The sequence below is a fragment of the Artibeus jamaicensis genome, unplaced genomic scaffold (assembly GCF_021234435.1).
Source record: "Artibeus jamaicensis isolate MK-2021 breed Jamaican fruit bat unplaced genomic scaffold, CSHL_Jam_final contig_3163, whole genome shotgun sequence".
Lineage (NCBI taxonomy): Eukaryota > Metazoa > Chordata > Mammalia > Chiroptera > Phyllostomidae > Artibeus > Artibeus jamaicensis.
Genome location: NW_026521735.1, coordinates 183,255 through 206,357, shown reverse-complemented (window position 1 = coordinate 206,357; position 23,103 = coordinate 183,255). Strand labels below are relative to the sequence as shown.

The following is a 23,103-nucleotide window of genomic DNA, read 5'->3' as shown; positions in this document are numbered from 1 at the left end:
AACTCACACGAACTGTTCCTGTACTAAGACAGCCCCTGGAGCCTGACACCCTGGGGTGGGGCAGAGTCTCCAAATGCTCTGAGGAAGGCCCTGGCTTGAAAAGCCTTGTGACATGTATGAACCCAGCTTTACCCTAGAAACACTTTGTCAGGTTTATTTTACCTTAATTTACATCTCTATAAGCAGTTATAAAAAGGCTAATTACCATACAACAATACAGTGAATTTTACCTAGTTTCAAGAATAACACATGCAGTTACAAATGAGAGGTAGAAACACTGTATTAAAGACCTAAAAATACACAAACATCATATAAATAAATGTTCAAATTAACTGCCAAAATTTCATACAGATAAATAAGGTGAAATTACATTACATCATCAAAGAAAAGGGAAACCATGTTTTTGTTTTTATCAGTATACTAAAATTAGATTAATGCCAAAGAGCTTCTATGCAATTTGTCAGAGTTCAGATTTATTATCTAAAAGGATTAAAATAAAAAGATTAAAACTGAAGAATGGTTTATTCAAGTATTCAAGCAGGTAAATAAAAGAAACAAATAATATACAACCTAGGAAACATTTTTGGAGGGATGCTAACTGCCCACATTCTCCACTACTAGCTATTTGGTGAACTGTCAGGATTAACAAGAAAAGTATGTTTTAGGACAGAGAGAGCTGCCCATTTTCCTAAGAGAAAACAAATTTCACTTTTCACTAATTTCATGTAGAAACTCCGCATCATTAATAAGCCTTTAAATCACCAACTTTGATTTGGTCCTATTAAAATTGAGGGTATCCCTTGATTGACATTTTTTTACTAATACTGCCCAAATAAATCAAACCTAGCCTTTAATAAACCCAGAAATCACAGGAATCGATGTGCATCCTGTATGCACACACAGAAACACAACCAAAAGCAAATAACCAGTAACTCAAAAATATCACTGAGGAAATCTGTGGGTACAGATAGATGAATAGGTTAAAAAATAGAAAGATTCACATGAACACAAATTTTTACCATTGAAAAGTCCACCAGAGATTACGTGTGAATTCTGGAAACAGTGTGTGTATATAATCAAGTAAAATATTTTCAAAACAAATCCATTGTGCCTCAGTTAGTTTTAAATTGCGAAGTCCAATACAGAGTTGTTTTAATAAATTAGTACAATATATGAAAGATATGGAAGAATAACAAGTGTCTGTATCAGGTCAAATGGACCATTGCACAAGTCCTTCTAAGAGCCATCTTTCATGTCTCCTTAGGTTCCGTCTTCCTGAGCTGTTTAAGGATGCATGCTCGGATTCAGACAAACTTACCCCAAGTATCAAATTGCCCAGATGAGATTTTTTTTTTAATACCTCAGGAAACATGTGGAATTTCACACATTGCTCTGGTGAACTGAGTGACGAGCTACTCACTTTTTTCATTCTTAATTTTCCTTAAGAATAAATGTACTGATAATTCTAGTTCTAAGGTACATTTATTTACCAAGTTTAAACTGAGAGCCAAGTGGAATACTCTTGCTTCTGCTTCTGTGATGGAAAAGGAAAGGGGTGGCTTCTCCAATAAGGCAGATTTCCTACACATGTGTAGTTTTTGGATTGTTTTTGTTTTGAGATCACTGCTTGTTCTTTGGTTGTCACCGGGTAAGAAACGAGTTTCCTGGAGATGGGGCAACAGAATCCAAGCTGTACTCCTAACACGTCACCTCATACCCCACCAAGGGGCCACGGGACAGGCCCGCCACTGCTCACATTGTGGGAGCGCTACAGCAGAGTGCCGACAATCTTCTTTCAATACTAGATTTATCTACAAATAAAATAAATTAAAATCATAATAAAGATCATTTATATTTTCAAAACCAAGGAAAGAAAAACTAACTAAAAAATCACTAACTCTCTACCTACATCTTCATCTCTGTTCTACTTCACCCCAAAGTTAACAGTTCTAAATACTTTTTCTTCTTTCTGCCTGGTAATTGCTAGGATGTGACTTGTAGTTTAGTGCCGCACATTGGTAAAATTTAGATTAGCACAGCAAATAACAAACAACTGCAAATAATTTTAGACCTGCCAACTCCTGTGGCTCTGCAGAATGTGGTATGACTACATATACTCCAACAAGTCCCTCACCCCCTCCCCCAAAACTGCATCACTTCGCTCCTATCTGACCAGTGATGAGATAATGCTGGTATCCCATCAACCTCCATTCTATCTGTACCAGATATGCAGCACACAGAGTCTTTCTGGGATTCTTCAGTCACTAAGCCCATGAGGCTTAAGATAATTGCATGTATTATTTAATAATAAAAACAAAGTTCTCTGCATACACACACACCCACCAACACAGTGGTGTAGTATAGAAATCTAAAGAGTAAGGACAAAAGCCCTGAATGCTTTACAAGCATTATCTTTAATCCTCACAGCAGCTTTGCAAAGCAGGCACTGTTCCCTGTCTTTTGGAAGAAGAAACTGAGACCACAGAAAGGTGAAGTGATTTGCCCAAGACTGGAAAACCAACTTCAAACCCAGGCAGCATGATTCCCAGTGCCAAGCTCTTCCTACTGTACCTGTGTGAAAAATGCTGCTAAGTCAACTTACATTTGTGTACATTTTCAATATCCACAGGGTCCTGGAGAATCTTAGCTAGGCCTTCCAAAAGCAGGGCTGCCTTCTGATAGCGACAGACAATGTCTTCCGTCTGCTGGAACATCTCATCCAGAGCTGCAGACTGAACCTGAAGCCAGCCAACAAAAAGGAGATGATGCTCAGCTTTTCCAAGAAAATACAAATCTATTTGGGCAAGGCAGCTTTAAGTGGAATCTATCTAAAACTAACACATTTTGAAAAAATGATTACAATCTACCAAACTAGATAAAACTTAAAAGATAAAAAATTCATTGGATAAGCAATATAAAAAAGGAGCTTCCTGACAAAAGAGTTATTCTGCATTCAAAAACAACCTTCTTATCCTCAGACGTTCCTGACTGAGGATAAGACGTTCATGGAATTTACACCGCTAAATTGACTCTTCTATGGCTTAGGTTAAACATATACCTTCACACTAGGGTAAGCTAGCATTTCATTAGAGTAGATATTGCTACAATAAAATAACTAAATAGTGTTAAAAGTCAGTTCTCAGCTGCATCTTTTAGTTAAACAATTGTCAGAGATCCTCATTGAGCACCTGCTGAGTGCCAGGCACTGTGCACACAAAGGAGAGCTCACAGTCTGTGGGAGACAGACCTGCAAAACCTGCCACTCTCACTCCAAGGGCGACATGGTACCACTAGGAGGAATCCACAGGGGGCACAGAGGTCACAGAAGGAGGGGAAGGGTAGGGAAGACCTCCAGGAAGAGACATTTTGGCCAGTCGTGAAAATGCAATAGGAGTGAGCTAAGTGATGGAAAAGGTAGGTGGGGGCTTTCCAAAACTAGAGGACAGTAGTATTATTCACAGGGTTATGAGTATTTGAGTTTCCCCAACAACATTCTGATTTTCTCTGTAATCATTAAAAGCCAGGACTGTCAGTAATCCAGTTTCCTAATTTACTTGTCAACATGTTCTGTCTCCTTCAAAAAATCATTTAAAGCCACTTATAATAAAACAAATAACATGAATATAGAAAATCAGAGTCAGGAAAAGAAAGAAGAAATAAGTAGCTAAACATAAGTGGTAATATCTCTAAGCTTGCTTAAGCAGCCAGGGCAAAATGAGGGACTTCAATTGAAGTTACATGGTTCTTTTTCTCAGAAAAGAAAGAAGCACCATGATTTCTTTTGAAAGGACATTCTTCCTGGTACAACTTCTGCAAAAAAATATTATTGCCCTGGTCAGTGTGGTTCAGTTGGTTGGAGCACTGTCCCATAAACTGAAAGGTCATGGGTTCAATTCCCAGTCAGAGCACATGTCTAGGTTGCAGGTTTGATCCCCAGTTGAGGTGTGTACAAGAGGCAACCAATCAATGTTTCTCTCTCACATCGAGGTTTCTCTCCCTCTCTTCCTCCCTCCCTTCCCATCTCTAAAATTGATAAGCATGTCCTTGAGTGAGGATAAAAAAATTATCATATGAAGTCTTGACTCAGTATAGAGTAATACAATCCATATTATTAATCCCAACAGTTTACATTCCAAAGTTTTCATATGATTTTTATTGTAATGGCTTTCAAAATTAAGTCCAAGGGTGTAATGTAAGAGTACAAAACAAAGAAGCAAATCTCAGGGGGGAAAAGGGTGGTCTATGTTAATGTGGTAAAGATAATATGGGTTAATAATTTTTCCTGCTTACTACTATTCTTTAACAGGCCCTAATTTCATCTACACTTTAGAGCAATTTTTCCCCTATGAGACAGAAAACAAGTTATTTCCAATAGTATAACCAGACAATTATAAAAGTAGATTTTCATTCAGGAATCTGAGCCTATGAATTTTTGTGGATTAACAGAACAAGATTTTTTCTGTTTATCAAGCCACAATTTCTTATATTGTAGAAAATGCAGAAACAGACCCAGCTAAACCTTTCAGATGCAAAATAGAAAATGTTAGAAATTTTTAAGAGGAATAACAGAATTTTACCAAATGTAGTACCAACATTATTTAATGTGTTACTTATTCCAAGATTAGTAAGAAGCAATCACAATACTTGAGACCTGGGGAGTGGTAGGGCACAAATGCTTTTTAAAGGTCTAGATAATGTCAAGTAGGTATTTCATTCAAAAGATACTCTTTCAGATAAATAACATTATACAGTATTAAACCTTAAAAAAGTTACCATTTCTACAGCACAATTATAGATGAGTTTCTCTGCAGTTACGCTGTTGATTTCATCAATAAATCTCTGCTTGTCAGAGAAGAAGCGATTCAACTTTTCTGTAAGTTTCTTGCACATGGTGATGCAGAATTTGTATTGTTCATTAAGATTTTTCACAACTGAAAAAAAGTTGAAAGAATTTTAGTTTTCTTCCAGACATAGTCACATTGACATATACCTTCTCTGCTGATTTAAGGAAAGTGACATTAAATGATCATAAGAACAGGCATATAGATCAAGAGAAGAGAGCCCAAAGCCCAGAAATAAATCTGTATCTATATGGTCAATTAGTACTTGATGAAGGAAGCAAGAGCACACGATGGAGTAAAATCTCTCTTCAATAAATGGTGTTGAGAAAATTGGACTAGTGCATGCAAACAAATAAAAATACGCATAATATACAAAAATAAACTCAAAATTAATAAAAGACTTAAATATAAGTTGCAAAACCATAAAGGTCCTAAAAAAAACCACAGGCAGTGAAATCTCAGACATCTCTCGTAGCAATCTTTTTTGTAATATATCTCCTAGGGCAAGGGTAACAAGGGGAAAAACAAGCAAATGGGACTATATCACACTAATAAGCTTCTGCACAGCAAAAGAAACCAACAACAAAATTAAAAGGAAATCCACTGTATCAGAGAATATATTTGTCAAAGATTAATCTGATAAGGGGTTAATTTCCAAAATATATAAAGAACTCACACAATTCAACACCAGGAAGACAAACAAGCCAATTAAAAAATGGGCAAAGAGCCTTGGCTGGTGTGGCTCAGTGGACTGAGTGCCAGCCTCCAAACCAAAAGGTTGCCAGTTTGATTCCCAGTCAGGGCACATGTCTGGGTTGTGGGCCAGGTCCCCAGTTGAAGGTGTGTGAGAGACAACTGATTGATGTTTCTCTCCCTCTCTTTCTCCCTCTCTTCCCATCTAAAAATAAATAAATACAATCTTTTAAAAAAATGGCTAAGGACCTGAATAGACACTTCTCCAAAGAAGACATACAGATGGCAAATAGACATGAAAAAATGCTTAATATCACTAATTGTCAGAGAGATGTCAATTAAAGCTACACTAAGATATCACCTTACACCTGTGAGCATGGCCATCATCAATAAATCAACAAACAAGTGTCGACAAGGTATGAAGAAAAGGGAACTTCATGCACTGTTGGTGGGAATGCAGACTGGTGCAGCCACTGTGCAGAATAGTATTGAATTTTCTCAAAAAATTAAAACTGGAACTGCCTTATGACCCAGGAACCCCACGTCTAAGAATATATCCAAAAAACCCCGAACACCAATCAGAAAGAATATATGCACCCCTATGTCCATAGCAGTGTTATTTCCAGTAGCCAAGATTCAGAAACAGTCCAAGTGCCCATCAGTAGATGAGTGGATAAAAAAAAGCTGTGGTACATTTATACAGTGGAATACTATGCAGCTGTAAAAAGATGGACCTCTCCCCCTTTGTAACAGCATGGATGATGTGGAGAGCATTATGCTAAGTGAAATAAGCCAGTCAGAGAAAGACAAATACTATATGATCTCACTATATGTGAAATCACATGAACAAAATAAACTGGTGAATAAAAGAAAACCAGAGGCATGGATACATGGAACAGACTGACAGTTCTCAGAGGGGAGGGGGGTGGGGGGGCCGGAAGAAATTAGCCAAAGAATATACATGCATATATGCATAGCACATGGACATAGACAACAATGAAGTGAAGGCCAGGAGGAAGGTGGGGGCTGGGAGGAGCGGGGGTAAAGGGTGGAAATAGGGGACATCTGTAATAGTGTCAACAATAAGAAACAAAACAAACAAAAAATAAAAATTTTTAAATGACTGAAAATCAGATTCTTTCAAATGCTCTTTCTGTTTAGAAGACTGAGAATAAAGCACTTTGCTCTCGGTATCAATTAAGTGGCAAAAACAAGAAAAGCCAGCTTTTTTTCCCATTTAAAAATATGTAACAACAGTGACACCTCATCAAAAACTTTCTTAGTGTAAGGGGAAAGGGGGCAGCTCAAGCATTCCACACATACCTTCTTTCACTGCTGTGGATGGGCTCAGTTTCCCGGACTTGATCTGGGCTTTAGCAAGGTGCAATGATGCTGCTAGCACTTGCACAGCTTTCATGTATAACACCAGCTGCTCCACCCGCCTGTGCCGGAAGACAGCAAGCAGAGGGTTATCCTGTGAACCATACACCAGACTTGGCTCTTTACACATCACGGCATCATTAAAATAGCTTTTCTAAGGGAATATCATTCTCCTTGATATTTTTAACGCACAAATAACTCCTGAAGGGGGAAGTTTCAGCATGGAAAAGATGTGTGTACTTTGAATACGATGATATAATCAGATAAAAATCAAAACAATCTCTTTATCATGAAATGTCTTGAACAGTATACTTCACAGGGAAAAGGCAACACTAGAGCTACAGAATCTCTGGGTCTCGGCTCATGCAGTGAAATAGAGCCAATGAAATACTTTCTTGGAGCTTTTAATAATAAGATATGATCTTCAGTGGATGACAAGTCCTCTATCTCAGACCTGAATTCATGGAAAACATAAAGAACCTTGGGAAAAAATGACAAAGGAGGCACCTACCCCCAATCTTTGCTCAGTTGGCTGATCTGGTCCACAACCACACTCTCCTGAATCTGGTACAAGGAGACAGCTGATGTGCAGAGCTCTGGGTCCCCACCCCTCACAGCAGTCAGGTCCAGCACACACTCAGTGAACATCAGCATCACATTCAGGTGGCGTAAGGCATCTGTGTGTTCTCGCTGCAGCAAAGCCAACTCATCTTAGAAACTTTTAAGTTAAGAAGAATGCACACTCCATACATAATTATGGCACTGCTAATATTTTTCTATACTTATGAGTATCAGAATAATCAAAGGAGACTGAAAATTTTAAATCCCGGGAAACTAGTAAAAAAATAAACACAAATAAAACCAAACATGGATGATGTGAGCATGTGTTTGGGTGTATATTTGAGAACAACCACAAAATTAAGTTCCAAAGATATGAGGTCACTGTGTTTTTACCAGAAAAAAAGAAATACTGAACAATTAAATCACTATATGTGAGACAAAAACATGATAAAACAGATATGAAGATTATAAGGATATTCTATATAGTAAACCACACTTCTTGATATTTTGGTGAATTCTACTGACTTAAAATTTTAGCAATGCTGTATTTTCATTTCTAGTGGTTTTTTAGTTAATACTAATGCTCTAAATTCCTGTGATCTTTTCAGTTAGACAGGGAAGTACAGATAGACACAAGAGCATGCAGTAAAAATGGATACTCTAAAACTAATGTTTTGACATTTATTTTTAGCTATAAGTATAATCTGAAGTATCAAATAAGACTAAAATTCTTACTCTCCTTTCATGGTTAAAAAAAGTGAGGATCATTTTCCTAGAGACAGGAGAATAAACCAATCAACTTTTGAAAGTCTCTCAGCTCACAACAGTATATTGAATTGTATGTTCCAATAAGTACATCAATGACATTCCACACATATAGGAACGTAAGTTATGTCAAACTTTATGAAGACTGAAAAAATTCTGAAGATTGCTTTTCTAGTCTTAGACTGTATCACACATTTTCAAAATTACTACTAACCTTGCCACAAAATCACTACTAGAGCTTTGTATGCAGTATAACTTTTATATGAAATATTTAATTCTCACTCACACAAAATAGAAATGTAAGAGGTCCTGCCTAGAGAGAAAATTTACTCTTTACTTGGTCTAGAGAACTAATTTTAATCTGAAACACAGACAAAGTTAGCATTGTATTCAGGGGTCAAGAGACACAAAGTAAGACCACTGACTGCTCTCTTAGAGCCGGACTGAGGAATGGTATTGGTGCATCTTTGGAATCATAAAACTGACTTCTCTTGTTCTAGACTTGCGCTCAACAAGCTTCAGATTGTGATGTGTTTTTCCCTAAAGAACTGGGGCCATGGAGAACTAAAAATATGAGTAAGCATCCAGTCTGGTTGGCAGGTTTATTTCTCAATGTTAGTGACTACTGGCATTATGGTTTTTTGTTTTGTTTCTCGAACCTGAGTTTAAGTGTATTATTTTTACCTTATAAAGAAAAACAAGCTTTAAAAATAAAACGTTATGGTTTTAGGAGAAAGATTATGCTTCAAAAGTCCTACAAGTAGTAAATGAACTTCAGATTAAAAAAATTAAGAACAGCCCTGGCTAGTGTAGCTCAGTGCATTGAGCATGGGCCTGTGAAGCAAAGGGTCACCGGTTCGATTCCCAGTCAGGGCACATGCCTGGGTTGCAGGCCAGGTCCTAAAAAAGGGACACATGAGAGGCAACCACACATGGATGTTTCTTTCCCACTCTTTCTCCTTCCCTTCCCCTCTCTAAAAATAAATAAATAAAATAGTTTAAAAAAAAAGAAGAACAAAACCCGTAGCTGGTGTACTCAGTGGATTGAGTGCCAGCCTGTGAACCAAAGTGTTCACTGGTTCAATTCCCAGTCAGGGCACATGCCTGGGTTTCGGCCAGGTGCCCAGTAGGGGGTGTATGAGAGGCAACCACACACTAATGTTTCTCTCCCTCTTTCCCTCTCTGTCCAAAAATAAAAATAAATAAAATGTTTAAAATAAATAAAATGTTTCAAGTAAATAACATAAAATCTGTATGTGTCACTTCCTATCAACCAGAGTTTGTCAGGGATGAGCATCAGCAATGTTTTTCAAATAGAAAAGAAAAGGTACATTGAAGAGAAGAAAAGGACTTCAGAACTTCTGATATCATGTTGCTCTTTCATCATCACTAGAACGTTCTCCTACTGTATCCAGATTATGACATGTCATAATGGTCTCTTCTCTACCTCCATCAGTGTCTCCTCTGGCAGTTCAGGGGCTTCAAAGGTGACGAGCCCCTCTAGGCTGGGGGGTGAAGCACCATAAGGCATGTATCTCACGCTAGGAGCTGCCTCTGCTCCTGGTGGCGAAGAGCCCCAGCATAGCCCAGGCGGGGAGCCCACACACACTCGGGCACTTGAGGAACACAAGGAGCCTCCAGAGCTGCTGGAGCCCGCTGCAAGGAAACAGGATAAGGCGGCACAGGGCCCAGAGTGAGTGAGCAGGGCAAGGGGCCACCCTGCCCACTCATACTATAAAAGGAACAAGGGAACATTTAAAAAGAAAGCCATTGATCTATCTGAACATATGCACAGGTTTTATTTTGTCACGTTCACCTTCATTCCTCGCCTATATATCTATTTTATAAACATCATCACAGCCAGTTTCTAAATAATCTGTTTTAAACAAACTTAGGGCATAATCATTTCTCCCTCTTTCTACATAGTCCTCATCATTATAAAACTCAGTGGATGCAATAGTGGTTCACTAAATTTATATACATAATGCTTATCTGAAAGCATTTATACTATTTCTGTTTTTTTAGTATAATAAATAACACTACAATAAAATCCAAAGTTTTTCCTCTTTTTGAATGATTTATTTGTGGTTACTATTCCAAAGTGGTATTATGAACAGGAATGTGATTACCACAGAGCAAATATCACAAACATTTTTAACAGCTCTTTGTAAGAACTGCTACTGCTTTCTAAAGCAGTCGTGAGTGAGCACACAGACCTCACTAAACCTCAACACTGGATATTATGTTCCTTTAAATATTGGTTTAGTTAAGAGGTATAAAATGTTACTTTGTTAAAATGACATATTCTTATTACTTAATCCTTTTTTTTAATATCTTGAAAACAAGATCATTAACTCTACTTCCCCTCATTATCTATTCATATCCTTTGCTTACTAATCTACTAATCTTGATTAGTAACTTATTTAGCATCAAGGAACTTAAAGGACACGAGTAACAACAAATAATGTCAAATGATAACTCATTTCAAATCCAATCTAAATATTCTCTTAAGTTTTAGTATTAATAACCTATTTATAGAGTATGAATGATAAAATCCAATCTATTAGCTTGTCTAAATGTATATATGACTAAGTGCAAAGATTGAGACCCAGATATTTAAAAAAAGGTAAAACTTGAGTTTTGAAAAAACAAAAGAAAAATAAACAATCTATCATTTTCAAAATCTTTACTGGATGTATTAAAATATGCCTTCAATATAAGCTAGGAAGCACTATATATGCATACCTGTTTCATCATCAAAAAGTTACATTTATACTGAAATGTAATAATATATATTATTATAAATATATAATATAGTATTTTTATTTCATAAAGGTCTTTTCTTCTGCAAATATTGCCTCATTTACTCCTTACAACCCTTTAAGGTAAAAAAGAAAAAAGTTATTTCCATGTCATTTGGAAAAAGAAAATGAATTCCAGAGAGTTTAAGTGATTTATCTAAGTTGCCCCATTAAGTCACTGTCAATTACTCCAAACACTAGCCAAAGATTGCAGGAGAGCACTCCTTACCTGAGGTTGTTCTTGCTCGGAGGACCACATGGGCACAGGGCAGAGCTGTAGCACTGTATGGAGGAGACCCAACTGTGAACAGGACAGCCCTAGAACTTGGTGCTGTTCCCACTGGAGGTACGAGGACCACACCATAGGCTCCTGCAGGGAATGCCATAAAAAGTTACAGAATGTTACATTACTTTGATAGTGTTTATATTCAGGGTAGGATTACAGGGAGACCTTTACTTTTATACTAGGTTTCTTCCTTTTTTTTTTCAGGGAAGAGTACAAACGTCATCCCCTACCACCACAAATTATGCGGTCGAGTTTCCCACATTTGGGGAAATCACAGGGGTCAGCACACCTGGAATGCAATGGTTGAACCTCACCTTGGGAAAACCACCTTCATGATCATGGTATCTCCCCTGCCAAATAAGTATACTAGGTTCCTTTATTTTTTACAACAAGCATTCAATACAGATATCCATTAAAACTATTTTGTGGTAATCTCTTCATGGCTGTGAATCTTCACAGCAAAGCCTAGTATTTAATCACTTCTGTATACTTTTAAAATACATAAACTGCAGTCACTCTTGTTAAGGGTAATTTGAAAAAGTGGAAACCAAGAACAGGGAATAAAAATGTGAAGAAGCCCTGGTCAGGTGGCTCAGTTGGTTGGAGTATTGTCCGGTACACCGAAAGGTTGTTGGCTTGATCCCTCGTCAGGGAGCATACAGAAGACAATCAATCGATGTTTCTCCCATCAATGTTTCTCTCTTTCTCTCTCACCCTTCCTCTCTCTCTAAAATCAGTGGACATGTCCTTGGTTGAGTATTAAAAAATAAAATAAAATGTGAGGTAATACTGAAAGGAGATCGGGAGTCTCCACAGCAACAGAGCTACAGAAGGATGGAGACAATTACATTTTTACTGTCAAAGTACTTTTATGCCTTAGAATTGCACCCTTACAACTGTCAGGAAGAAAAGGAGGTAAAACAGGTGTCAAAGGGGCCTGATGGGCTGAATTTGGGCTAAATGAAGAAAAGGTAAAAAATTCCCCAACCACCAAACTAAGCTGAATCAATAAAAGTTGTCCAGACTTCCACCAAGTGAGAGGCATAGGTGGAGATGCCATGCTTTCTCACACAACCAAGTTTAGAGACAACAAAATATTAGCAACAGAAAACACAGCCAGAACACAGAAAATTAAACTTTTTGGAAGTCTGATAACAACAAATTCTTCAACCTGACCAGTAAGAGGGGCGAAGCCAGCAGCTGGCAGAGCGGGGTTGCACAGGAAAACTCAGTCAGGGTCAGACGGACTCAGGTGCATGGATCCCAGGCGTGGGGTTGCAACAGGTGGACCAGTGAGTGATCCAGTGAGTGACTGGCGGACCAGCGAGGGCGCAGGGCAGCGGGTTGACTGTGGACTGTGCATTCGTGTGCAGATAGACCAGCAAGGGAGTGGGCGGTGAGATGGGACTGAGCAGGCCCCAGCGGCGAGAGGCAGCAGAGGAGGCCACTATTTCCCCACTCTGACCCTGCCCCCACATACAGCTTCACAACCCTGTGACCTGGGTGGCCTGCCCTGGTGAACATCTAAGGTGCCTCTCCTCAAACTTAACAGGTGTGAACAGATCAAAACATTATGGCTCAAGAAGAACTCAAAGCTCCAGAGCCCATAATTCTAAGCAACAAAAAAATAGCAAAACTTTCAGATGCACAGTTCAAAACACTGGTGATCAGGATGTTCACAGAACTGGTTCATTTTAGTCACAAATTAGAGGAACACATGAAGGCTAAACCAATGGAAATGAAGGGAATTACACAGGAAACCAATAGCAATGAAAAGAAAATTGGGACTCAAATCAAGGGAGTGAACCAGAAGGAAGAAAAAAAATGGTCAAACAGGAAAATATGAAGAAACAAGAATTCAAAAAAATGAGGAGAGACTTAGGAACCTCCAGGACATCTTTAAATGCTCCAACATCCGAATTATAGGAGTACCAGAAGGGGGAAAGGAACAGCCACCAGTGGAAAACTTATTTGAACAAATAATAAAGGAGAATTTCCCCAATCTGGCAAAGCAAATAGACTTCCAGGAAATCCAGGAAGCTCAGAGAGTCCCAAAGAAGTTGGACCCAAGAAGAAACACACCAAGGCACATCATCATTACATTAGCCAAGATTGAAATGAAGGAGAGAATCCTAGAAGCAGCAAGAGATAAGGAGACAGTCACCTACAAAGGAGTTCCCACCAGACTGTCAGCTGATTTCTCAAAAGAGACCTTATAGGCAAGAAGGGGCTGGAAAGAAATATTCCAAGTCATGAAATCCAAAGACCTACAACCAAGATTACTCTATCCTGCAAAACTTTCATTTAGAATGGAAGGACAGATAAAGTGCTTCTCAGATAACATCAAATTCAAGGAGTTCATCATCACCAAGCCCTTATTATATGAAATGTTAAAGGGACTTGCCTAAGAAAAAGAAGATAAAAAAGATGAACAGTGAAAGGACAGCAAACTCACAGTTATTAACAACCACACCTAAAACAAAAGCAAACTAAAAGGACAGCTAGATCAGGAGTGAACCATAGAAATGAAGATCTCAAGGAGGGTTAGCAACAGGGGAGTAGGAGAAGGAAAAGGAGGGAGAAGGTACAGAAAATAAGTAGCATAGACGGTAGGCAGAAAATAAACACACAAGAATAGTATGGGAAATATAGAATCTAAAGAACTTGAGACACATGGTCATAAACTAAAGGGGGAATGGTGAGGTTGGGGGGTGCAGGGTGGAGGAGAATGAAGGGGGGAATAGAACAACTGTAATGGCATAATCAATAAAATAAAAAAATAAAAAAAATAAAAGTTGTCCAGAGCATTTTCACACTCAAGCATCTGAAGAACATTACATTTCTGAGACCAGAGAATGGAGGCAGGAGTTAAAAACATAAATCATAAGTTTAAAGGAGAGACTCTGACCCACACACTAAAGACAACTGCCTCTCAGGGCCCATCTTATCAACAGAACTTAACAGCAGGAAAATGAATTCATAAAAACCTTCCAGGAAGCAAGGGGTCAATCAGTGGAAATTAATTAAATAGTTCCTATTGTCACAGAAGATGTACAAAATGACACAGACAATTCTCTTTGCTTAATGTAATATCTCTATGATTTTATTTTAGTAGACATAAAAGTATTTAAAGATGGCTATGGGGGACCGTTGCGTGTGTGCACATATAGTATATTGGATAAGCCAGAAAATCTGTATGTTTTTTCTGCAAAATAAAAGACACATTTTTCATTTTCACCAATAACTGTATTTATGTGAATATTTTGAGTATGTCAGCTATCTCCTGCATGGTATAATGTTGACTGTTCTCAATTAATGTCTCTATTTGATTGCTACCAACTTCAAATGGTCTACCCAACTGGTGGAGCACTGTTCAGTGAGAAATCTTCAGGACGAAACTTTGTAAACCATTTCTGACAAGTTTGATCAGTCACAGCACCTTCTCCATACATGGCACAATTTTGTGTGTTTTGGTTGCATTTTTACCTTTCTTTTGTTTTTAAAGATTATTTATTTTTAGAAAAAGGAAAAGGGAGGCAGGAAGAGAGAGACAGAAACATCAGTATGAGAGAGAAACATTGACTGGTTGCCTCTATACCCCTAACTAGGGACCTGGCCCACAACCTAGGCATGTGCCCTGATTGAAATCAAACTGGAGACCCTTTGGGTTCACAGGCCAGCACTCAATCCACTAAACCACACCAGCCAGGGCTTTACCTTTCTTGAAATAATAAAGCATACTATGTCAGCAATCTTGTGTATTTTCTTCCACCTTCAATATTAAAATGGCTACACAAAAATTCACCAATTTTGATAAGTTTTTTAAAATGCATGTGATATGGCAGCTGTCACAACACTGTCTAATAAAATTGTTTCAAGTGAAATTAAAGACAACTCAGCACTACTAGAGCCATTTTTTAAAAAATGAACTTTTTGGCCAACCCAATATATATATTGAGGATATACATACCCTAACACAAGGACTTTTTTTTTTAATCACTTTCAGGGAGAAAGGAAGAGAAAGAAGAAGGAGAGTGAGAGAAAGATGGATGTGAGAAAAAAACAGCTATTAACTGCCGCCCATACATCCTCCAACTGGATTGAACCCAGAAGCTGGGTATGTGACCCAACCAGGAATCGAAACCATGACCCTTCCATCCATGGGACAACATTCCAACCAATTGAGCCATGCCTGCCAGGGTAGTCATGGGTATATCTTAAGAGCCAGTGACCTTGGCCTTTTTTTCCTTAAGGGCTGAAGTTTTTCCTACTATCAACAGTTTTTATTTTCAGAAACTGAAACTTCATGATTAGAAAAATTTATAATTTCAAATAATGATAAAATTCATGCAGAAGAATGAAAAAAGTATAAAAATCATCAATGGTAAATTTTATGCCTAAAAATTAAGAAAAAATACCTGGTTTCACATCCACAAATATGGACTTAAATTATACATTCATTTAGAACTCACAAGCTCTATGAAATTTAAATTTATTTATAAAGGAGAATTAGCAACAGACATTCAAGCAAGCAGTTTTCAAAAAGTGTCCCCAGTTGGAGGACACTTTTTGTGACTCAGGTGAAAAGCAGGTAGAAGAAGAGTGACTTCCAATCAAACAGACTTCTGGCCAAGATGGAGGCATAGGTGGAAACTGTGCCTCCTTGCACAATCAAATTAAAGGACAACAAAGATTTAGAAACTAAAACAGACAGAAAATTCAATTGTACCGAAGTCCAACAACAATGAACCATTCATCCAGACCGATAAGAGGAGTGGAGTCAGCAGCCAAGTCAGCAGCTGGCAGAGAGGGGTCTTGGCAGGAAGAGGTGGTGGTTAGCAGACTAGGCGGGCATGGGGGACAAAACGAGCACACCCAGTAAGGCTCACAAGGCAGCTGGCTGATCACGGACACACATTCATGCACAGATAAACCAGGCAGTTTTAAAAACAGTCAGTGAGACAGACCATACAACCCAGGGTCCCAGCAATGGGAAATAAAGCCTAAAAGCACCAATTGGAAAACATTTAGGGGCTGAGATGCCGGGAGAGGCTCCCAGCCTCACAGGAGATTTTGCTGGGGAGACCCACAGGGTCCTAGAATGAACACAAGCCCACCCACCCAGGAACCAGAAGGGCCCAATCTGCTTGTGGGAAGTGGCAGAGGGGACTGAAATCCGAGACAGAGCCCAACAAATGCCATTGCTCCCTCTCTGATCCTGCCCTCAGTCACAACCCAGGGACTGGGCTGACCAGCCCCAGTGAACACCTAAACTTTTGCCCCTCATACATAACAGGCGCGAACAGACCAAAACATTATGGTTCAAGCAAAAGAACAGCTCAAAGCCCCAGAGCCAATACTTCTAAGTGACAAAGTGATAGCCAACCTATCAGATGCACAGTTCAAAACACTGGTGATCAAGATGCTCACTAAACTGGTTGATTTTAGTCACAAATTAAATGAAAAAATGAAGGCTACACTAAGTGAAATGAAGCAAAATGCACAGGGAACCAATAGTTATGGAAACAAAACTGGGACTCAAATCAATGAAGTGGACCAGAAGGAAGAAAGAAATGACCAAACAAAAAGGAATGAAGAAACAAGCATTCAAAAAAAATGAGGGAAGGCTTAGGAACCTCCAGGACATCTTTGAACGTTCCAAAATCTGAATTATAGGGGTACCAGAAGGGAAAGAGGAACAGCAACAAGTGGAGAAGTTATTTGAACAAATAATAAAGGAGAACTTCCCCAATCTGGCAAAGCAAATAGACTTCCAGAAAGTCCAGGAAGCTCAGAGAGTCCCAAAGAAGGTGGACCCAAGAAGAAGCACACCAAGGCACATCATCATTACATTAGCCAAGATTAAAATGAAGGAGAGAATCCTAGAAGCAGCAAGAGATAAGGAGACAGTCACCTACAAAGGAGTTCCCACCAGACTGTCAGCTGATTTCTCAAAAGAGACCTTATAGGCAAGAATGGGCTGGAAAGAAATATTCCAAGTCATGAAATCCAAAGACCTACAACCAAGATTACTCTATCCAGCAAAACTTTCATTTAGAATGGAAGGACAGATAAAGTGCTTCTCAGATAACATCAAATTCAAGGAGTTCATCATCACCAAGCCCTTATTATATGAAATGTTAAAGGGACTTGCCTAAGAAAAAGAAGATAAAAAAGATGAACAGTGAAAGGACAGCAAACTCACAGTTATTAACAACCACACCTAAAACAAAAGGAAGCTAAGAGGACAGCTAGATCAGGAGCGGAGCCACAGAAATGAAGATCACATGGAGGGTTAGCAACAGGGGACTGGGAGGAGGAGAGAGGGGAAGAAGGTACAGAGAATAAGTAGCATAGACGGTGGGTAGAAAATAGACAGGGGGAGGGCAAGAATAGTATGGGAAATGTAGAAGCTAAAGAACTTGTGACACATGCACATGAACTAAAGGGGGTAATGTGGGAGGAGGAGGTGTGCAGGGTGGAGGGGAACGAAGGGGGGGAATGGGACAACTGTAATGGCATAATCAATAATATGTATTTTTTAAAAAAGAAGAGTGACTTCCATAAGAGCAGTGTGCAGTATGAGATGCATCACAGGCTTGGTCCCCTGGGATACGGCCATGCCTGGTGACAACTATTATTTAAAAAGCAACTATTTCCAGACTCTGAAAACTGTTCTGAGGACAATTTATATAAGAATACCACTATTTCTCAGTGAGAAAGAACTGGGTCTCCTGCACCAGCCCTTTCTCAGGGAGTGGAAGCTCTAACCTAGGCCAGTGATTAAACACTAGGACCCACAGTGCCCTCATCATGGTTCACCCGCCAGTAAGGGCAAAAGTCCCATACCAATAGAGGCAAGCCAAGGAGGGCAGGGGATTCCATCTCTATTCAGCACCCAACTCACAAAGGGGCATCACTCTAAGAGGGAAGGGGCTGCTGGCCTCATGTCTAGCACTAGAGTACTGGGAACAGGATTTCCCAGAGGGCTGAAGGAGGCAGAGAACAGAGAATTCAGAAACTCTCCCCAAGGGAACTGACTTTATTTGAAACAAATTATGGGGAAGTTCACACCTAAGGGTGCTGTCCAAACCAGTGAAGACTGTGAAGGTAAGCAAGTACTTTACCAAGGTAAGGGTGAAGGCTGGTATCTCCCTGAGAGAAACAAACCAACAAATAGACCATTTAAGTTTAACAGAGAACCAGGGAAAGAGACAGCAAAGAAGAGCCCTCCTATGGTCAAACAAGGCTCAAAGAAGACTGACTTCAGATATTACTTCTGTAACAGGGCCAGAATTCAAACAAGTCTTAAGTCTTAAACAAGTCTTAAACAAGACTTAAACAAGTCTACAAGTCTTAAACAAGACTGTAGAACAACTTACGCTTACAACAATGTATTGTCAAAAACAAAAGAACGATCAGCTAGCAATTAGTGGAGACTACCAGTTGGCTATGATACCGACAGAGGTAGGCAGCCCAAGAGATCAGAGAAATAGAGAGACCTTCTAAAGCCACCATCACAGGGTAACTGTACACATACCCAAGGTTGTGCCCACTAAGGAATGACATGAGAAGCTTCACACTATATGGATCAGACCTCACTGAAATAGTCCAGCCAAGACTAAACAAATAAATATGCCAAACCAACAAGGCTCAGGCGTGGGACTAGGGAGATCAGTACCCAGAATTCCTACAAAAATATTATATAAAATGTCCAGTTTCCAACAAAAATTATGATACATGCAAATAAACAAAAAAGAGTTACCAAACACAGGAAAAAAAGAAGGCAACAGAGCTTGCCCTCCAGAGGGCCCAAATGTCAAAATTAGCGAACAAATACTTCAAGCCAGCTATTTTAAACTTGTTAAATACAAACCCACACTTCAGAAGTAAAGGTTTTTAACATGGCGGAGGAGTAGGCAGATACTGAAGGCACCTCCTCCCAGGACCAAACTGGAAATTCAACTAAATGGGACACAATCACCCCAGAAAACTAACTGAAGACTTGCTGAAGAGGCGCCTTAGAGTTTTCAGAAGCCACCACAGACTGGCTTCTGACATGGGCAATGACACGGAAAGGGCTGGCCCCACCCCCACAGGCAAATTGGGGCTGAGGTGCCAGAGGGATATCTCAGCTGCAGGGGCTCCCCCTGAGCAGCATGGGGACTTAAACCCTGGGTGAGGCTCCCCAGCCCAGAGCACCAAAGCCAGGAACAGGCAAGCACATAGCCAACTATAAAAAGTGGGTGGGGTTTCTGTCTGCCAAGGAGTCTGCTGGAGATACAGACACCCCCTTAAAGTGCCAACATACACAATTTTGCTCACAGCTACTCACCATGGGCTCCAGTGGAGGGAGGGCAGTGGGACTGGACTCACTTGAGGGGGGTCTGGGGACTGTGGCTCCAGGAATAAATGTGGGGAGGGAATAGCCACCACTAGGATCCCAGTGCTGAGTCACACTCAGATACCACAGAAGCCACCTTCCCTGGGCAGAGCAACCCCCTGGAAGTGGCACTGACCTGGAGGAAAGCAATTACCCCACCCTCTGGAACCTATCATACCCCACTTGGTGGATCTTAAGCCTGACAGAGGAGTCAGAGCCATATCATAGCAGTCTGGGAAGACTCAGGGGGTGCCAGAAACTGGTTTTGTAGTAGGGCCTACCCACACTTTCCCATGAGCCAGACTGGCATAGCCCCATCATGGGAGATCTAATAAAAACACCCTCCTGGCTTCCAGGCTCTGGAGTCCCCACCTGCCTGACTACTAGGGGCTCTTCCCTGCTAAGGCTAGTACAAAATCCAGGACAGACTTGGTCATGTGGCTTTGTGGGGGAGGAATCATACCCACTACATTCCCTGGAGTCTGAAAGGTACCTCCCCATCACAGGAGATACAGTGAGGAAGTCTAGCTGGCAGCCAGTGGGTGGAGGCAGGCAGAGGTGGATCCTGGAGTACCTTGGGACATGGCCCATGCCTGGGCCCAGTGCTGGTAAAAGCCAACCTTGGAGAACAATTTGGTCCTTTCCAGGTGCAGCCAGGTCCAGCAGAGGAAGCCACAAACTGGATCGCTTGTAGCTTCAAGCAGATTGCCAAAAGCCAGGCACACATACCTGCTGACATTCTGCCCTGGAATCCCTCCCAAGGGGCCTAGAACCAACATGCCAAATGTCCAGCTTCAGATAACATAAGAGCAGGACCCATCAAATTTCACAAATATATCCAAAGGGAGACTGCAGAACCCACTAAACTTTCCTGAGGTGAATCCTGAGTTTTTCTTTTTAAATTTTTTGCTTCTCTGTTATTTCTTTATTTTCTCCCTTTCATTTTTCTTTTTTCATATTCTTTTTTCATTTTGATTTATTTAATTTTGTAAATATTTAAAATGTTAAACTTTTTTGGTTTTTAGTTTTAATTATTATTTTTTAAACATTTTAGCTTGATTTTATTATATTTTATATTTTTAGTTTTTCTTTTGGTCAGCACCTTTCAGTTTGGTCAGTGAAGCTTTCAGTATACACACAGTGGTTGAGGTTGAGCCTCAGTCAGCCTGAGGGTCAATGCCAAGCAGAAAAGGACCAAAAGCAACCAAAACTGTTACAACAGGAGAGCCCACATAACCCACAAGAGACGTTCCTAGAACACCCAGCTCAGGTGATCAAGGAGACCACACCACTGGGTCCCACAGGACACCTATTAGACAAGGCCACCCTATGAAGACTGGGAGTCATAGCAAATCTATCTAATATATAGAAACAAATACAACAAGACAGCCAAAATGAGGAGACAACCACACAGGCCCCAAATGAAACAACAGGAGGAATCTTCAGAAAAAGAGCTGAGGTGAACTGAAGGAAAGAATGCTGAGGGAACTTACTGAAAACTATAACAACATGGAAAAGGACAAAGAAACCATGAAAAAGAGCAGTCAGAAATAAAGAACACATCTTAGAAACAGGAATATGGCAGCAAGGTAGGTGGGAGCAGACCCCAGTTCTCCCTGTGCCCAGCTGGAACACCTAGCTGATCTTCTGAGGAACAGAGTGAACAGCCAACAGAATCACAGCTTATATAAGTTTGGAGGCCAAAAAATGTAGATGCTATTGAAACACTGATAGTGAGGAGACTGCCCTGGGATGGTAAGGTCCCTGAGATCTGCAAAGGCACGTAGGCTGCTCTGGCCTCCTGGCCCAGCACCTGCCACAGGATACAAGGAGAGTTAGATCACCAGCTCCCTCCCCTACCAGAGCAGGGAGGGCAGCCCAGCACCAGGAGGGTCCTGGATGCTGGAAGTCCCTGGGGGAATAGATGAAGTGGGAGACACACAGAGGCAGTATACACATGCTGGGACTGTAGATGCCAGGACCAGGGAAATTGAGGTGCCAGGGGACATCCGGAGAAGGAAGGATTGGACTGTGTTGGACCCTGACTTGGATAGTCTCCAGACTGGTTGGAAACTGGGCTGTGTGAAAAGCCTTGTGGTGGGCAGCTGCTTTGTAAGGAACTCTAGGCTGGCTCACCCCAAGGGTAATTTGAGTTTTATGCCCCAGAGGCTGAGTGGCTGATTGGAGCCTGGAAGCTCACAGAAGACCTGGGCAACTGTGAATATTATCATCCAGACCTGGTCCCCATCCTCTCAAAACCAAAGGAAGGGAGAAAAGCAAAGCACAGCCCCTCTTTTCCTGTGACATCCAAGAAGACCAGCAGAACTCGCTGAACAAGTTTAAAGTAAGCAGGAGGCTTATTTTTTTCTTTCCTCTATCTTTTTTCTTTTTTCCTTCCCCTAAGTGAGACAGTAAGTGGAGTTACAAAGGGTCCAGAGACAGATCCAAAGGGGGGGGCACAAGGCTAACCCCCAAAACTGAGAAACTGGCACAAATGTCACTTTCCTATCCATAGAGCTGGCATTTTATTGTTTATGTGTATTATTATTATTTTTCTCATTATTTTTACTTCTTTTATTTTATTAGTATTTTTTATTTCTCTTCCATATGTTTAGTTTTTGTTTTATTTCTCTGTTTAATTACATTGTTTGACTGGTTTTCCTTATTCTCTATTATATTTTAACTTTCCTTCTTTCACTTCACTCATATTCCAATAACACACTACTCTTGATTGAGTACTTTCTATTCTGCTTATCTAAATCACACATTCTTGTCAAATTATTGTTGTTCCAGTACTATTGTAAATTATTGTTGTTCTATACAATTGTACATACTACACAGCAACCTTCCCTGATCTTCGCCCACTTCATTTTATTCCTGAGCATTACTATGGTTCTGGTTAACTAGTCTCTCTAGTCTCTCATACTATGACTACTTTCTACCCTTTACTCTCACTACATCTCATCATCTAACTTTGCATAAGGGCTCTGTCTTCTGGATTCAGCTGACAATCCTCATACCCTAGAACAAGACTCTTATCTGTCTTTCACCTTTCATAAAAAGTAGCTAGTTGGGTGAAATATCACAGTTAACGAGATATTTACCCAAAAAATCTCCTATCTCTTCTCTACTTGCTGTTATTTTAAATCCCATAAAATACTCTCCTGTTATCTTAATCCATTTTGCCTAATCCCTGCCACTAATCACCTACAAGAGTAGGTATAAACTGTGAACATTAGAATACATGCTAGAGGAGAGAAACCATGAATAAAGGAATCGCCAAAAGGTAAAAATCCGAGTGCAACAAGAGAGCCCACATACACAGAAGAAAGGGCAAACCTAAAGCATCCAGACAAGGAGACTGAAGAGACCACAGTATTGAACACCACAAAA

The 23,103-nt window shown here is 40.0% G+C and overlaps 1 protein-coding gene and 1 non-coding gene across 3 annotated transcripts in view; both read right to left on the bottom strand.

Moving 5' to 3' along the window:
- Nucleotides 1-503: 503 nt before the first annotated feature.
- Nucleotides 504-23,103, bottom strand: part of ULK2 (unc-51 like autophagy activating kinase 2) — a 141,280-nt gene continuing 118,680 nt past the window's right edge. For both annotated transcript variants that reach the window (XM_037166292.2, XM_053663297.1), the window contains 7 exons: nt 11,271-11,411; nt 9,688-9,896; nt 7,426-7,604; nt 6,858-6,976; nt 4,774-4,931; nt 2,603-2,738; nt 504-1,811 (listed from right to left, as the gene is read on the bottom strand). In XM_037166292.2, coding sequence (XP_037022187.2) covers nt 1,753-1,811; nt 2,603-2,738; nt 4,774-4,931; nt 6,858-6,976; nt 7,426-7,604; nt 9,688-9,896; nt 11,271-11,411 — 1,001 coding nt within the window. In that variant the 3' untranslated portion in view covers nt 504-1,752. The remainder of the gene's footprint in view (nt 1,812-2,602; nt 2,739-4,773; nt 4,932-6,857; nt 6,977-7,425; nt 7,605-9,687; nt 9,897-11,270; nt 11,412-23,103) is intronic.
- LOC119064727 (U1 spliceosomal RNA) lies at nt 11,529-11,692 on the bottom strand. The gene has a single exon (XR_005085453.1). It is a non-coding gene; the product is annotated as a U1 spliceosomal RNA (small nuclear RNA).